Here is a 17891-nt window from a genome sequence, read left to right on the forward strand (position 1 = left end):
GGACTACTCTAATAGCTTGCTAGTTGGTCTACTTGCCTCAGGTTTCTCCTCACTGCAGTCTATCTTCCACTCAACTGTCAAATTAATCTTCCTAAAGTGAAGGTTTGAACATGTTATTCTTCCTACTCAGTAAGCTCGAGTGGCTCCCTATCACCTCCAGGATCAAATAATGCATGGCATTCAAAACCCTGGCCCTCTTCTACATTTCCAGGCTTCTTACACTTTACTCACTCCTATGTACTCTTTAATCCAGTGACACTGGCCTCTCCTTGTTGTTCCTCAAATGTCCAAAATTAGCATTATCACATTATCTTTTCCCTGCTCCCACTCTGTGCGTTATTACTGGCTATGTTCCAGTCCTCGAATCCTTTATGGACTCTCCGTGGCTTCTTTCAAGTCCCAGCTAATATCCTACCTTCTATGTGAAATTTTTCTTAACAATTTATTGCTTTCTCTCTGAGATTATCTCCAATTTAACCTGCTTAAGTCATGTCTTTTTTGTTGTTTATATGTTGTCTCTCCTGAGAAAAGATCTGTTTTTGCCTTACAATGTGCTTAGCACAGCAACAGTCACATGGTAGACTAGACTCACACACTCTTACTTCAGCCAAACTGACCACTTTGCTATTTCTTGCAAAAGATATTCTATCCCCTGCCTTTGTGCCTTTCTATGGGCCTGGAACGCTTTCTTCTCCTCTCCTATCTGCCTCCTGGAATCCATTACTTCTTTTAAAGTAAAATGTAGGTTCCATCTTCTACACATGCTCCTTCCCACCTGCCCAGTAACTGATGCTCTCTTAATCCTCCTCCCTCCAACCCCCTTTAAAAAAATTACTTTGTATTTATCTATGTTCATGTTGTTTCTCTAGACAGAATGCAAGCTCTTTGAGAACAGAGACTCTCTTGGTTTCCTGTTTGTACCTCTAGTGTCTTGACAATGCTTGGCATATAGCAGACCTTTAATAAATTCTTGTTGAATGAAAATGAATTGAAATTATTTGATCTGAATTGAAATTTGATCTGAAAAGAACTTTTCAAAGAAATCAGAAGATGCATTTGTGTGAAACTACTTTTTCTAATATTATATGATACATACACAATATAACTATTATACATAGTATATAATTTTACACACACACACACACACACACAAACTGGGCATGCTGGCCTGGTTAGAGGCGCAGATCTAATTTTATTTCCTATCTTGTTTCTGGTGCTCTTAACCAGACTGGCATTTAGAGTTTACTTTAAAAGCTATCAGTATCCTGTGCTCAATACCATTCTTAGTGAAACTAGGTTGAGACATACTCTTTTGTCTGAAATGAGAGAATCACTTCAGAAGAAGCTAACTCACTCTATATTTTGAAATATATTTTATATCTTTTGTTTTAAAAAGTCATTGTTCTCCCCCACCCTAGAATTGAACCCTCCCTCTTAACAAAGAAAAATTGCTGAGCAAAAATAACTAATACTGTGACAGGGTTACCAAATTGGCAGATAAGAGATGCAGGCACAGTAAAAAGGAAATGAGTACCGACTGTGGTCAAATCCTAGGGGATCAAATTCTGCCTCTGAATTTTACTGCCTCTGACTGTATGGCAAATTCCTCTTCTATAAAATGGGGTTGGGTTGGATGAAATGGCCTCTGAGGTCTCTTCTAGCTCTAGATTAATGATCCTAAGAATAATATAGTTAACTTAAACTTCAGAAATGTCTGATGCTATACTTACAGAAAAGATGGGTAGAGGCAGTAAATTTAGAAGAATTCTGAACTAGATGAATGGTTAGACCTCAAAGAGTAGTCATTAATTGTTTAATTTGTATATATTCTCTTTAAATTTATTCTGTATATACTTATACATATACTTGTCTCCCCCCATGAATGCAAGCTCCTTGCCAGTAGGGACTGTTTTATTCACTAGCACCTAAGTAGGTACTTTATAAAATGCTTGTTGATTCATGTCAAGCTAGCAGGAGGTCTCCAGGGAGACCTCTGTGCTTGGCTCTGTGCTGTTCAATATTTTTTATCAATGACTTAGATAAAGTAATAGTTACCATGTTAATTAGATTTGCAGATGACACAGAGCAGGAGGGACCAGACAACACACTAGATTACAGAGTCTGAACTCAAAAAGTTCTTAACAGACTAGAGCACTGGGCTGAAATGAATGAAATGAAATTCAAATAAATATAAGTATCATGCTTGGGGTTAAAAAAAAATTGACCTCAAAAATACAAGATGGAAGAGGCGTGATTAGATAGTTTTTCTAAAAAAAATAAAAAAGTTCCAGGAGTTCAATAAGTCAACTGGCCTCCAAATGTTAATGTAAACAAGTCACCTCTAAGCCTTTAGGTAGTATTGAGAGAAGCATAGCTTCCAAGTTCCAGGTGTCACTAAATTGTTGATCTCTGGTCAAATTACAACTGGAGTATTGTGTTCAGTTCTGGGCACTTCAGTTAGATAAGACACTGATAAGGCAGAGATTGTTTGGTTGTGTCCAATTCTTTGTGGCCCTATTTGGGGTTTTGGGGGGGGGGCAGGGAAGCAAAGATACTGGAGAGGTCATTTCCTTCTCCAGCTCACTTTACAGATAAGGAAACTGAGGCAAACAGGGTTAAGTGACTTCCTAGGGTCACGGCTAGTAACTGAGGCCAAATTTGAACTCCGGAAGATGAGTCTTCCTGACCCCAGGCCTGGCACTATCTACTGCTCCACCTAGCTGCCCCAATAAGGCAGAGATGGTGAAGGGCAATCTATGATACATGAGCATCAAATGGAGAGCCTGGGAACGTTTAGCCTGGAGAAGAGAAGATCCTTCCAAGGAGGATATGATAACTGTCTTGAAGTATTTGAAGGATTGTCAGGTAGAAGAGTGATTAGACTTTTAGCTACAGATAGCACAATCAGAAACACTGGGTAAAAACTGAAAAGAGGAAAACCTAAGCTTGCCATCAGGAAAAACTTCCTAACAATGAGTAGTATCCAAAAGAAGAACTGGTTGCCCGGGGATTTGGTGGATTTCCCCTAAATGGAGGTCTTCAAACCAACATTGGATGGTCACTTCTAGGGGATGCTTTAATGGACATTTTCTTACATAGGATTGGACTAGATAGCTGTTCAGGTTCATCTAACCCTAAAATTCCATGATTCTGTGGGAACAGGTATTATGTTGACATTTAGACAGAGAAAATAAGACACAAATTCTAATTTTTCTGGTAATAGAATTCATTTGAAAGTCTACTATTTAAAAAATAAAAAGCAACTTCTGAATATTTGTCACACAAAAGGTGGTAGCTGCTATTTCATTCTCAAACTAAGCAGATTTCTAGGAGTCATATTTTCACATATAGCCTCTTTGTTTATGGACAACAAATGCCTTTTTTTAAGCTATAAGAGAACATCAGAAGTCAATTACTAAAAACACTGTGCATCTAAGTAGCAAAGTGAATTAGGATAGGCAAATGAGAGTAAAGAGAAAAACAAATTCGTTTAAAAACTGAAATAATCACATATTACGTCTTGACAAAAAGTGACGATTGTGACAATATGGAAAATATAATTAAGTATATATAGTAACAAGCACGACAAAGAGCTATACTGAGATTTATCAAGAAAGGTTCTCCTTTTTTAGCTTAATGGTTCAAGGTATTAGCACAAAAGTAAACAATGCCTATGAACTTAAAGAAAAACTTTAATATAAGGAAAAATTTCTAAACAATTAAGAGTAGTCCAAATTTGAACTGGACAGCCTTAGAAAGTGCTGGATTAGGAAAGACCTTCATTACAGGTTTTGAAGCAGGGGCTCAACTGATCTTTCTTTTGTCGGGTCGTATAAAGATTTCTTTATCAAGTATAAATTGGACTAAATGGCCACTGAGATGATTCTCCAAATTCTAAAATTGTGTGAGTCTGAATAACCTATGTTGGACAAAGTAAATTTATGTAAATCTACAACAACCATCCTAAAAAGCAAAAAGTAACATATGGAAACTTTAAAAAACTTACATATTAAAGACATCAGTGATGATTCCTATTTCAAAAATTATCCTTTCCTTTATGAAAATATGAACATAAGTATGTTCTTTAAAATACTTATTACATCATTTAAAATAACTGAATGATTTTTTTTTAAACTTGTGTCTTTCCAGAAACTCATTGTTCAAAGCAATGTAACAGAATAACTTCAGGTTACTACGGTGGTAAATCAAAGCAGAGGCACTCCCCAGTACCAAACGGGGAAAATGAGCAGGTTCAATTAAAAAATTTCTATTTCAAAAATGATTCTTCCCTTTGTAAAAATATGCACAGATGTGTTTTTTTAAAATACTTTAACCACAAAATCATTTAGTCCCAGTCGAAGCGTCTATCCCCAGGGGAAAACCTCAAAAACAGTCCACAGAAACAGGGGTAGAACTGTAACCAGCACTAGGAGCGTGGCTACTCGCTCAACCAACAAAGATCACAACCCATCTACGTTTTACTAGAATTGGTCACAATTAGTTGCTTGAAGAGAAAAAAAAGCCAAACAGCCACCAAAGGTCAGAGGTCACTGGATGCCAGGTGCGCCTGGTTTCGAGCCCCGCGCTGCATCCACAGCGACCTGCGGTCATTTAAGTCTTTTGGCTATGACTCAATTCTGCTACAATTTATAAGGAGTTTCTAGTTTTGGGGGGGAACCCCCAAAACCTCACTAAGTAAAGGCAGGCACCAAGGCTCTGAGGCCATCTTCCATCTACCTGGCTGTCAGGAAATGAATGCCAATGTTTCTCACAGAAAATGGATATAAGATTCCTTAACGGGGAGGGGAAGGGGGGGGGGGGCATCTGCGGATTTTAATGACAACGGGCACATAATCCCAGGATAATTTTCAGCGACTATTCCACGCAACCTAATTTCCCCGGTGGGCTGGCTGGGTGAAAAGCCTCTCGGGTTCGGGACCAAGCCCCCTCTCTCTACTCGACTGCAGTCAAAGCAGCCGAGCCCCGGGGCACAAGGCAGCCGGCAGGAGCGCAGAAGCGGCCGGCCTCCCTTCCCACCAGAGCCGCGCTTCAGGAGGCGGGACGGGGCCGGCTGCTAGGCCGGGATTCGCCGGCTCGCCTCACCTACCTGTCCCGCCGGCTCCCCGAGTCGTGCCGCGGCGGCCGCCGCTCCCAGGGCTGCATCTTCCCTCGAAAGATCCTTGTTCATGGCTTGACACGCGGCGGCGGCGGCACTGGCACTGCTGGCGCAGGTGAAATGGACCGTAATTGCCGATAAATCCGCATCCATTCTCTGCCTCCCGGAGGAGTCAGAGCAGGACGGCTGCGGCCCCTAGCAGCTTCAGCAGGGGCGGGGAGCAGACGCCCCTCGGGCCCTCCCGGGCGTGGTCAAAGGCGTGGGCGCAGGCGTAGGGGAGAGAGGGCGGAAGCCACCCTTCTCGGCGTCGCGCCGGAGGAGGCCGAGTTTTAGCCCCGCCTCTTCCGGCGCGTGTGGTGGGGCGTCCTACCCCGCCTCATGCCACGGTCTTGTGCTTCTTTGTGTACGATGCCAAGTGCCACGATGTGTTTCTAATGTGAATGGTGTCAGTATTCGGCCCAAAAACTTTTCGTGGGTCTTTTAGGCGGAGCAAAAAGGGAATTAACTTTTGCCATAAATCCAGGCATTGTGGGACTTTTAACTGCATGACATTACTTTTTAGTTTAATTTTTTTAATCAATTTAACAATTCATAGAGTAATAGGAAATGCACATTAAGCCCACGACAACCCCTTCTCAGTCATGCAAAAAGTGGCTACTATTTCATTCCCTTTACCTTCTGCCTAATTTTTTTTCCCGTAGGAGTCATATTTTCCACATTTTTATGAACGTTGAATGGTTAATTTTTAGAAGCTATAAGAGGAATTAGATGAAAAATGACTGAAAAATAGGTGTATCTAAATAGCAAATTTGAAGGGAATTTGGTGGTAGAGACAAAGCAGAGCAAGAAAACTCAAAATCCATAAGTATCAAAGCAAAATATTTTTTAAAAAATCAGCATAGAAACAACAAAACATAAAAATACATAGCCAAGTTGAATTTATAACAAGAAAGTAGATATGCTTAATGAGAAAAATATAAACATGGTAGACCATATGAATAAAGGAAAATAAAGATCGCATGATAACAAATTTTGAAAAATGGACAAAGTTCAAGTCACTTGTTATAACAACACTAAAAAGCACTGGAATAAATGGGCCTTTCTTTAAGTGGTAACTGCTTTCTAAAACCAAGAGAGTCCTTTCCAATTAGATTAGTGATATTCATCATTACCATTATTATTTAATATAGTGCTAGAAATAAGAGAGAGGGAAAAACAGGTAAAAAGGAAAGAATTTTTTTTTGTTTGCTTTTTTTTTTCTTTTGGTTCAGAGAGGGGAAGGCAGGGCAATTGGGATTAAGTGACTTGCCCAAGGTCACACAGCTAGTAAGTGTGTTAAGTGTCTGAGGCTGGATTTCGAACTCAGGTCCTCCTGACTTAAGTTGCCCCTAGTAATTTTTTTTTTGTAGGTGAGAAAGTAGTATAAAAATTCCAAGAATCAATAAATATTAATTAAAACTTCAGCAAAGTTGCAAGATATAAAATCAATTATTAGCATTTTTGTATTTTATTAACAAATCCAATAGGAAAAGAGAGAAAAAGAAACACCATTCAAAATAATTGCAGACTAAATAAAACATATAGGAGTCTACTACCAAGACACACTAAAAATACCATAAAACATGCTGTAGAGAAATAAACCTAAATAAGTGGAGAAATATTAACTGCTCACGAGAAGTCTATGCCAATAAAGTAAAAATTGCAATATTACCTAAACCAATTTACTTATTTGGTGCCAATCCAACTACCAAGGACTACTTTACATAAGTTCCTAACTTTTTTTTGTGTCATGGACCCCTTGGTGAAGCCTATGGACCCTTTCTCAGAATACTTTTTTTAAATGCATAAAATAAAAATACATAGGGTTACAAAAGAAATCAGTTATATTGAAATAGTTATCAAAATTTAAAAAAAAATTCACAGACCCCAAGTTAAGAATCCATGATTTGGACGAATAAGAGATCAAGAATGTCAAAGAAATAGTAAAAAGAAAAGTAGGAAGGGATTAAGCATTTATATAGTACCCACTAGGTGCCAGGCAATGTGCTAAGTGTTTTACAAATATTATCTCATTTGAGCCTCACAATAACCCTGACATGTAGGTGCTGCTGTTATCCCATTTCATAGTTTTGAATACTGAAGCAAAGAGGTGCTGAGGGTCACATACCTAATAAGTGTCTGAGACCAATTTTGAACTCAGATCTGGTATTCTATCCACTGCACTGCCACCAAGCTGTCTCAACACTTAGGAATTACAAAAATACAACAAAACATGCTTTACAGAAATACAGACCTAATTGGAGAAATATTATATGCTCATGAGTAAGAAGGGGGCCTAATGGTAATAGATCGCAAAGCAGTAATCATCAAAACTATTTGGAAAAGGTTAAAAGAGAAAGATCCCTCAGTGGAACAAATGTAGATATACAACACACAGACCTGAAGGGCAAACAAACCTAGTAGTCTAATAATTGTCTGACAAACTTAAAGACCTCAGCTACTGGGGTAAGATAGGAAAGTTAGAAAGCATTCAGGCAGAAATCTGATATACATCAACACCTCATACCATATGACAAGTTAAGTTCTAAACAGATATACAACCTAGATATAAAAGGTTACATCACAAACTGGAGGAACAAGGAATGACCTTTTGGATCTATGGATAGGGAAATCATTAGTGACTAAACAATAGGATCGCATAAGAGAAATAATTTTGATTATATACATTTTAAAAGGTTTTTTTAAAACATTCTCAATGTTCTTAGGGGAGCAAATGTATTAGTATTCAGAAAATTAAGTAACTAACCCACGGTCATGCATGAGATGGATATGCTTGTTTGTTTTTATATAAAGAATTAAATCTTGGTGGACTATCTGATACCGCAGGATGTAGAATAGAGCATCTTCAATGTTTTTCAGAATTGATCAATATTTTGATTTTATAATGATCAGTGCTGAGAATGCCATTTTGCAGTAGTACAAAATGGTAAAAGTATGTTTAGCACCATTTTAGAAATTCTGTCCAAATCCCAAGCCAAAATTCATTTAACAATTTTGAATGTACAATAAAAACACTGCAATTCATAACATTCAACAGTCTCCAATTTGAGCTGAGGTGTTTATGGCAGCGTTTGTTGTTGTGTGGTATGGCGGCATGCACAGTGCAAAGTGTGCACGTTGTGTGTTCAGAACCAAGGTTGCAGTGAAGTTGTGCAATGCAACATGGGCAAGAGCTGCCAGAAACCCCTCAGATTCATTGTTTGATTTTGAATTAATTTTTGGTTGTTGCATGTTCAGAAACCTTTTACAGTTGCCAAATTTTTTGCCACTCCCACATTTAGTTACATGACCCCATATGGGGTCGTGACCCACAATTTAAGAAGCATTAATTTAGATAGATGGTGACACTGTATTAACTATAAAGACATTCAAGGAGACTTAATAGCTGTCTTTAGATTATATACAACCTATATATGTCTGTAGATTGTATACAAAAACATAAGCAAATGTCCTCAGTTAATGGGACATTTAGAGTTTCAATATTGGTTAGAGAGAGTTAAATTTTCATTTAAGCATTATGCTAGTCTCCTTGGATCCAACAATTTTTTTCTAGCTCCAATATATCCCTATTATTTTGAATTTTAATCTTTTTTATAGATTTTCTTAGCTAAAATCAAAACCAGTATGTGGCACAGGGTAAGGAAGTTAATGCTTAAATAATTATTTCTATGAAAAAAGGACTTTTGCACAAGTTCTATTTCCCTATCAAAGAATGGTATCAATTAGTCAACATCACCATATCATAAAATTTTATTACTGACAACATATTACTGCCAGAATTCCTGTATGGTATCAGATTTAAGTCCTTAATTTTCTTTCAGATATTAAGCCTAAAATTAGAAATATCAGTATTATGCTAAAGCTTGACTTTTGGTCCATTTATAAACTTTGAATTAAACAGGTTGATAGCTAAGGAATCAAGTATATTTAAGATACTACAGTTAAAAGGAAAATTTACCTAAATATTGACAAAGTACTTAACAGTTCAATAGCATTTTCTACTTTCAAATGACATTAGAGAATTGTCAAATTAACATCGGTTTAAAAAAAACAACCATAAACATCTCAAAGGAACATCGGAGCTTGATAAAACTTTTGAAATAATTCCCAAACTTTACATAGTTTTCCAACATTTTTTGGTCCCCATATCCTTTGGCTTTCAGAAACCTTTCCTGTACCCTTATTCAATATGAAAGGCAACATATTCTAGAGTTTATCATGCATATAAGAAATAAAGAGATTAATTTTTCATAAATAAAATTTTATTGAATACATACTATTTTAGCAGCATAAAGTTTATGAGAACAGAATAATTAGTGAAATGCTTGACTCTATTTCAGGTCAATTAAAAGTTTTATTCTCTGTAGAGACAGATACAGATACATCAAATTCAGTCTCCAGTTTGTTTCTTGTTTTAGTCTTATTGAGTACGAGACTGAGAATCCTACTTCACAGAGATAAATTATTATTAATGGAATTAAAGCCTTATAAGCATGTTTAGTAAGAATGGGATATACTTTTCCAAGAATATGCCAAAAATGTCACAATTTCACTACTTGAAATTAATTTGGAATTTCTAGTTATTTTGGGAATCAGTTAATCTCTTACTGGGTTGTTGTTCATTTTTTTCAAGCTCAACATCAAAAGGGGTTGGGTTCAAATCCAAAGATTCATTCGTTTAGTTTAGGTCAGTAAGAATTATATTCATTCCTTCAATTGTTTTTCAAATTTTTTTTCACATTTTTTCAGAGGTAATATAAAGCTTTCTTTACCATATTCTCTCCAATCTACAAATTTTTTCTTCACTAACAGTACTCTGGAATATTTCAATGGGATAATACAGTTATTTAGAGAGGCCACAGGAAGTAGTGGTTAGAGAGTTGCCATCAAAACCTAGAAAACCTGAATTCAAATCCCATCTCTGACACACACTGTTATGGGACCTTGGGCATATGACAAACTCTCTAAGACTATAGAATTTGCAGATAATGTACCAATGCATGCATTTCCTCACCCGGGATTTACCTCTGCCAAAGAAATCACAGGTCTAGTCTCTTTCCTGTACCTTTCTCCCCTTGATAATTTTCATATGCCCCATGGTGGTTTGGGAACTCAGGCTAGGAGCCCTTGATCTAGTTCAACCCTGACATTTTATAAAAATTGAGAAAAACGAGGCCTGTAAGTTAAATGATTTATACATGATCACAGAGTAAGTAATATGGCCAGGATTCCAAGCTTCATCTCACTCTTGGGGGTGCCATGCCTTTTCCCACAACTATTGTTCTTTTCCTTTACAAATCCAGTTCTGCCCCCCTTGATATTAAAAAAAAAAACTGGAACAATTTTCATTATGCCCAACAATGGAGAAAAGGGAAGCTGGGCAGTTCTCCTTAGTCAATGTTTGATAATTTAAGGACAAAAAAAACTTCACAAAAATGCATACGAAGAAAGGGGCGATACACCTTAAACATATTTTCTTGACCTAGTTCTTTTCTTCAACTTATGTGTTGTTGCTACTTCAGTACATCATTTCTGTTTAAAATATAGAGAGTAGAGTGACTTTTGAAAGAATCTAATCCTTAGTGACATTGCATAGATTAATCAGCCAAAATATGTTTCCTTGATCCTACCATAACAAATTGAGGCTTTGTTGAGGATAAGTTTGTCTTAGTTTGTAGCTCACCAACAAAAATATGTTCAAGATCTCCATGCTATCAGTAATGAATAAGCAGGGAGGAGTAAACAGTTGCACAGTGATACCAAAAAAACGATTTTAAAAAAATTTTAAAGGATTTTAAGAATGTATTGTTTTTAAAATATACAAAAGAGAACAGGAGAAAGTTTAGAAAAGTAAACAGTAAGCTGTAAGAGATTCATGGCTTCGTATACAATACCCTTTCTGTTCTTTGTAAATGAAAACGTTCATGTTTGTTAAGCTCATAATAATTTAAAAAAATAATTAATAGATAAAGAAGAATTTTTCTGCTAGCCTTGTCTTCACAACTGACCAGGTAGCAATTCCACTATGATAATCAAAGAACCAGTCAACTATACTGACTTCTGATCAATGTTTTGAGGACATATGTATAATTTGAACTTAATATTTTACAAACATTCTCACACTGTAAAGCATATTTTAGCTATTTACCATCAACAACTTTTCTTTAAGAACTTATTGTAGTTTAAAAAAGAAATTATGGTTAAGGTTTAAAAGTTGGGAAGAAAACTTAGTTTACGATCTTCTGTCTAACCTGATAAGTGGTCATCTAGTCTTTTTTTTTTTAAATACTTCCACATCAGAGCTGGCCTTAAAAAGTTAAAAGCAGGTGACACTTATGTATACTGCTTTATGATTTCATAACAACCAACAACTTTATGTTGTGAAGCAATTTACTGGATAAAGCTCCAATTTCCTCGGGCAGAATATCTTAATTATAATGTGTTACATGCAACTTTAGAAATTCATGGTTAAGGCACTAACCATATTTTCCACAAACAGATGCATTCCTGAGGCATGGTATCAGCTCTACATTTTGCCTTTCTGCATGCCATTTTTGAAAATTAAGATTTCAAACTACAAAGAAAGTTAACAAACCCCTTTGATTACAACCACTTTAAAGTTTATTTACAGGATTTTTCTTGTGACATCATGTAACAATTGACTTAGACTGTTTACAAATATAATGGTTACCTTTTGAGACAAATAATTAAAAACTAAGTACTAAATTTTACATCATGATTTGTTTCACTTAACAAGTGAAATTTTGAGACAGAAATTAATGAAAGCTGTTCTCTTAAGCAAAAATATGTGATTTCCAGAAAACCCCAGAAACTCAGAAGCCTAAAAAGAAGTCTGAAGAGATCAAATTCCCAAATATTCTTCAACCCCCTCAAAAAAAGGGGGAAGGAAGAGAAAAGGGAAGGGAGAATACACCTCTTTTGCCTTACAAAAAGGGGAGGGGAAAAAATCTGAAATCTCAGCAAAAAGTATCACCAACTGAGTCAGTTTATATTAAGGAATCTTCTTTACATATTATTGAATCCCATCATGCCTTTCATATTTCCAGCAGCTCCTTGTTGAAACTGCCTCATCATTGACTGCAGTCCTGCCATACCTCCTAAAAAAAAGGGAGAGATAAATCAGTAAGGGAGAGATAAATCAGTAAAGACAAGCAGAAATAGAAACCAGAGACAGTATTTTAAGTAAGAAACAGAGAATATGCAGGGGATATGAATACCCATATTTTATAAATGTACATTTTAAATAAAATTATATTTGCAACTCTCTATAGGTATTTGTGAAAAGTCAAGTCACATGTATTAGAATGATGGTTCAAAGACTCCAGATCATTGTAACAAAGGGGAAGCACAACACTGAAAACTTGTCTCGTGTATAAAAATATCTTTACTTATCTCTGCTACGAATTCATTCATTAGCAACTACTTAGGTACCTTGGAACAAGAAGGGCCCTCAGAGCAACACTTTTAAAAACTTGAATTTAAAAGTTCTCCCTCTGTCTAAACCAATTCTTCATTCTCATAGCCTTTATTCCATCACTGATTCCACTTCATCAACTTTGCTCTGGTCTTGCTTTTCATACACTGTCCTCTATCCTCGAATCTCTTGCCTACCAATACCATCACCAACAAGACAACAAGCATTTATTAAATGCCCACTATGTGCCAGGCACTGTGCCAAGTTCTGGGGATACAAAGAAAGGCCAAAACCAGTATCTGTTCTCAAAGAACTCATAGTCTAAGACAAAGCTGTCCAACCTTAGGTTTTCATTGAAACAACAGACAATATATTTTGATTTGCCATTTTAGTGACAGCTCTACAGTAGCTCAGCTTCTTTTACTAAAGCATTTATGTAAATTTCTATGCTTGTAGGCTGGCCGCATAAATTGCACTGCAGCTGCATGGGGCCCGTAAGCCACATTTTGGACAGCCTCGGTCTAAGAGTTCCAATTCTATGTTCATGAACTCCAAAATGCATTTATATGAATATAATCTTTTATCATTTTGTCTCTGACATACACCACCTAAGCCTATTCTTCATCCTCACCAGGACCTCTAATCTCTTCCCCATCCAGTTCTTTCACAGGCCCTAAACCCTGTAATTGGTATACTTTGCTCTCTTCCTTATCTTACCTCCCCATAAAATAATTTCAAATCAATACTATCCTCTATACTCAAATCCCTTGTCCACTTATTCTTTTGTTGATCATGCCTTACCAAATCCCAATCTTCAATTATTCCCATCATCCACTGCCTTGATTCACTTGATTCATACTGCCTTGTGTTACTGAATAAAACGAAATCACAAAACTGAACACCTGTACTTGTATGTTCCCACAGGCATCTTAAAGCCAACACAGCCAAAACAGAACTCCCCCACTAAATCTGTCACCTCAAACTACCCTATTTTTAAGGACAGTGTCCACTACAAATTTATATCACATAAACTCAACTGGGCCCAAGGAAATCTTTTGACACCTTCCTAATAAATCGGCCTTTTCACTCACCACAGGAGTTATTCAAAACTCTTTTTAATCCCTCCTCAAGTTTTGTATGGCATCCCTTCAGCTGAGGACCTTACCTCATACTTCACTGAAAAAACAGATAATTTTCTGAAAGCTCCCTCTTCTCCACTCTGTATTACACAAAGAGGTGAGGTAACTTTTGCCCTGGCCAAGGTAAACCTCCTCTATGTGCACCCTTGATCCCATCTTATCCCATCTTCGCCAGTAAATTTACTGGATCCTTCCTTGCTTACTGCAATGAATATATATCTCCTCCATCCTTAAGAACCTTCATTTGATCCTACTTATATCTCTCCTCTCCATCACAGCTAAACTCCAGAAAGTCTTCTACACTCATTGCCTCTACTCCCTGTCCTCTCATTGGATTCTAGTCCCTCTTACACAATCACTGTCTTAATTTGGATCTCATTACCTCTCCCCTGAACTACAGTGATAGATTGCTCTGCTTCTAGTCTTTCCCCATGCCAAACCATCTTCCATATGGCTGTCACAATAATCTTCTTCTGGCACATGTCAGACTACGCTACTTTGTTCAAAAATCTTTTCCCTCCTGTCTCAAGGATAAAGCACAAAAACCCTTCAGTTTGGCATTTACAGGCATACACAAGCCCAATCTTACCTAATTTTTTCCTTTAAGGTTCATTTATGTCTTTTGTTTTTTCAACCATAGATATCTCTTGATCTCTTTCCTCACACTGCTAACTCTCACAAACGTACTTTACAAAAAGAAAAAAAAGTAAGCAAAACCAACTGACTTTCTGACTAAATCTGACAGCATAAAACACTCATAGCTGCCTACTTCACTACTGAGAGGAGGGAAGGTTGTTTCATTATTTGTCTTCTGAAGCCAATACTGGTCATTACAATTACTCTGAGTTCAACGTCTATTAGTGTTGTTTACAGTTACATTATTAGAGCTGTTGTATATAACATGCTACTGGTTCAACTTTCTTTCCTCTGCATCAATTCATGCAAATCTCTCTATACTTTTCTGGTTTTTTTTTTGGAGGGGGTAACGCAGGGCAATTGGAGTTAGGTGACTTGCCCAAGGTCACATAGCTAGTGAGTGTGTCAAGTGTATGAGATGAGATTTGAACTCAGGTCCTCCTGACTCCAGGGCTGGTGCTGTACTCACTTTGCCACCTAGCTGCCCCTTTCTAAATACTTTTCTGAATTCCATATATGCAACACTTCTCAGAGTGCATTTATTCCACTATATTTATGTGCTACAATTTAGGCATTCTCAATCAACAGACATCTATTTTCTTTCAGAATTTTGCTACTGCAATGCTTGCTGCTATGAATATTTTGGAATATATGGGATCTACTTTGGTTTGTGACTTCATGTTTACACCCAGTAACAGGAAGTGCTAGGTCAGAAGGTTTGAACAATGTCATTAATTTTTTTCAGACAATTCTAATTTGTTTTCCAAAATGGTTACAACAACCAACAGTTCTAGCAACACTACATTGATCCCACATACTTTTCTAGAATTACTTTTTATTACTCCCCTTCACTGCATTCTACCTTTAGTTAAAATTGACTATTAGCTATTTCAAAAACTCATTATTCCATATCCTACCTCCATGCCTTTGTCTCCCCATTCCTAGAATGTACCACCTCCTCACCTCTAAAAGAAACCTAGCTTCCTTCAAAGCACAGATAGTACTTCATACACAATACATTTCTTAATACTTAACCCTCAATTATTAGTACTTTTCTTCCCTCTTGTAATAACTTTGTATTACTTTATACACTGCATTTATTAACTTGTATACATGTTATATTCCTCTCTACTAAAAGCCTTGAAGACAGGAATTGTTTTAATTTTTGATTTTTTATCTCTAGTATTTAGCAAAGTATTTGCACATAATATATATTTAATTAATGTGTACTAAGATGAATTAATGTATTTTGGTCATCTCCCAGTTTTTCAGATTAGGAAGCTGAAGTTGGGAGTGGTTAATCAACTTGCCCAATTACAGAACTGGGTAGTAGCAGAATCCTGGTAGGAAATGAAATTTCCTAATTGATAGTTTAGTATTCTTTCTACTTCCTATGATCTCTCTATATCAGAAGCCGCTTTTCTGATTAGTGAAGTTATATTAGACTAACAATGTAAAGTCAAAATGTGTCACCAATGTCAACATTATTAACTTCATGTAGGTAACTGGAAACAAATTTAAAAATTACCCATGTGATGAAGAACTCTTGGATCCATCATTTTGGCCATTTGTTGGTTCAGTTTCGCCATCTGGGATTGGCTTACATTCTTTGACATGTCACCTCCTTAAAAAAGAATAAATATTAAGTGTCTGTCAGTATGTTATATTTCTTTTCAGGTTAGATACATTTAGGATTCATCTATATTATGGTTCTAAACAACTCCTAAAAACTTTTTCCTTAATTGCTTCAGGTGGTATCCCAATTTAATTCTATCCCTCTTAGAGGGACAGAGATCCACAGTAATGGCCGTCCTGTAAACGGAATCAGTCTCATTCTGATAGAACCAATACCAACAGAACTGAATGTCTACCTATAAGAGCAAGAAATGTCAGGAAGTTGAGCCTCACTTTACAAAAACTTAGAAAAGGAAAAAATAGAAACTAAGAAAAAAAAAAGATGCTAGGGTAAGAAGAGAATAAAGTAAGCAAGATAATCATGGAAAGAACCTTTGCACATCGATAAGACATGCAAAAAACTCTTTTAGATTTCTGACAGAGTATATAAAATAATTTTGTGTGTTTTCACAAATAAAGCTACTCTTCCAATCATGATTTTTTTTTAATGAAAAATTAATTTCATAACGGCTTCCCATTAGCTTGAACTGGAAATCAGATTGTCCTCATAAATCACAATATGTACTCTTGGGTTTCTAATGGATTGGAAATTCAACTTTTCCATGTTGAAGGCGCATTCTCTTCTGAAACTTTTGATTTTCTTTCTCTCTTCTAAACTGCACCTCCCACCCAAACTTATGATTAAAAATCCAATGATTATGTTATTTTTCTTACCTTTGAAAAGTCCTTTGATACCACCCATCTTTTTCACCATCTGGGCAAACTTAGTATATTGTGTCAAAAGCTCCTGAACATCTCTTGTTGAGACACCTGATCCTCTTGCTACTCTTTGGATTCTTCCTGGTTGCTTACTGAAAACCTTTGCACCATCTGTACTGTCAAGTTCTGCAGAAAAAGAGTCATATAATTCTACTATCTTTTCCTATATATAATAAATATCACTCAGAAAGGAACAAAAAGGGTTATATTCTTTCACAGAGTTTATTTCTCAACATGTTAAAAAATTTTTTAAAATGGCACTACTTGCTCTTCCCTATAATTTACTTCTAATTCATTTCTTTTGTCAATATAGCCAAAAAGAAAGAGGTAGGTCTTATTTATATATTATGACTAGAGTGCCACTAATCAAGTCATTATGATTAAAATGCATTTATCACAATGCTATAATTATATGTCATGCCAAGAAAACCAGAACCACCCTCAATTCTCTGCCTCTGTTTTGATTAATATGTAATTCTTAGGAACTTATGGAAATTTTTAAACCAATTCTTTTTTCTAGTTATTCAATCAACAAGGATTTCATTAAACACATACTATATACAAGGCATTGTACTAAGCACTGGGGACACAAACGCAGGCAAAAACAGTTCTTGCCCTCAAAGACCTTACATCCTAAGGGGGGGGAAGTCACATGTAAATAAATAGGTACCTAACATGATATATGAAGAGCAGATAGACGGTTCAGTGGTGGGATTCAAATGAACTAACAAGCGGTTCTCCATGGAATTGAGCCGAGGTGCTGCCCCCGCTGCTAACGTGGAGGGTGCAGGCCCCGCTAACAACCGGTTCACCGAACTCATCTTAAAACTAGGTTACCGGTTCTACTGAACCAGTGTGAACCAGCTGAATCTCACCACTGAAGGCAATCTTAAGAGGGGAAGGCTCTAGTAGTTGAGGAGACCACGTAAGGCATTTAGCAGAAGGAGGCATTTAAACTGAGTATTGAAGGAAATCAAGAACTCTAAGAGGTGGAGGTGAGAAGGGAGAGCACTCTAGACGTGAAGGACAATCAAAGGCAGAGAGACAGGAAATGGGGGGTAATGTGCATGGGATAGCAAGTAGGCCAGTATGACTGAATCACAGACTATGT

The 17891-nt window shown here is 36.7% G+C and overlaps 2 protein-coding genes across 3 annotated transcripts in view; both read right to left on the minus strand.

Annotated features, from left to right (window-relative positions):
• FAM177A1 (family with sequence similarity 177 member A1) overlaps positions 1 to 7932 on the minus strand; it is a 55673-nt gene extending 47741 nt beyond the window's left edge. The window contains 4 exon segments of the mRNA XM_036749707.1: positions 5108 to 5203; positions 5206 to 5300; positions 5303 to 5482; positions 7923 to 7932. Coding sequence (XP_036605602.1) covers positions 5108 to 5203; positions 5206 to 5300; positions 5303 to 5482; positions 7923 to 7932 — 381 coding nt within the window.
• Positions 7933 to 9416: 1484 nt separating this feature from the next.
• The window catches only part of SRP54 (signal recognition particle 54), a 54537-nt gene continuing 46062 nt past the window's right edge, over positions 9417 to 17891 (minus strand). For both annotated transcript variants that reach the window (XM_036749344.1, XM_036749343.1), the window contains exons 14-16: positions 16736 to 16906; positions 15915 to 16010; positions 9417 to 12294 (exon numbers count right to left, since the gene is read on the minus strand). In XM_036749344.1, coding sequence (XP_036605239.1) covers positions 12203 to 12294; positions 15915 to 16010; positions 16736 to 16906 — 359 coding nt within the window. In that variant the 3' untranslated portion in view covers positions 9417 to 12202. The remainder of the gene's footprint in view (positions 12295 to 15914; positions 16011 to 16735; positions 16907 to 17891) is intronic.

This window comes from Trichosurus vulpecula, chromosome 3, assembly GCF_011100635.1.
Source record: "Trichosurus vulpecula isolate mTriVul1 chromosome 3, mTriVul1.pri, whole genome shotgun sequence".
NCBI lineage: Eukaryota > Metazoa > Chordata > Mammalia > Diprotodontia > Phalangeridae > Trichosurus > Trichosurus vulpecula.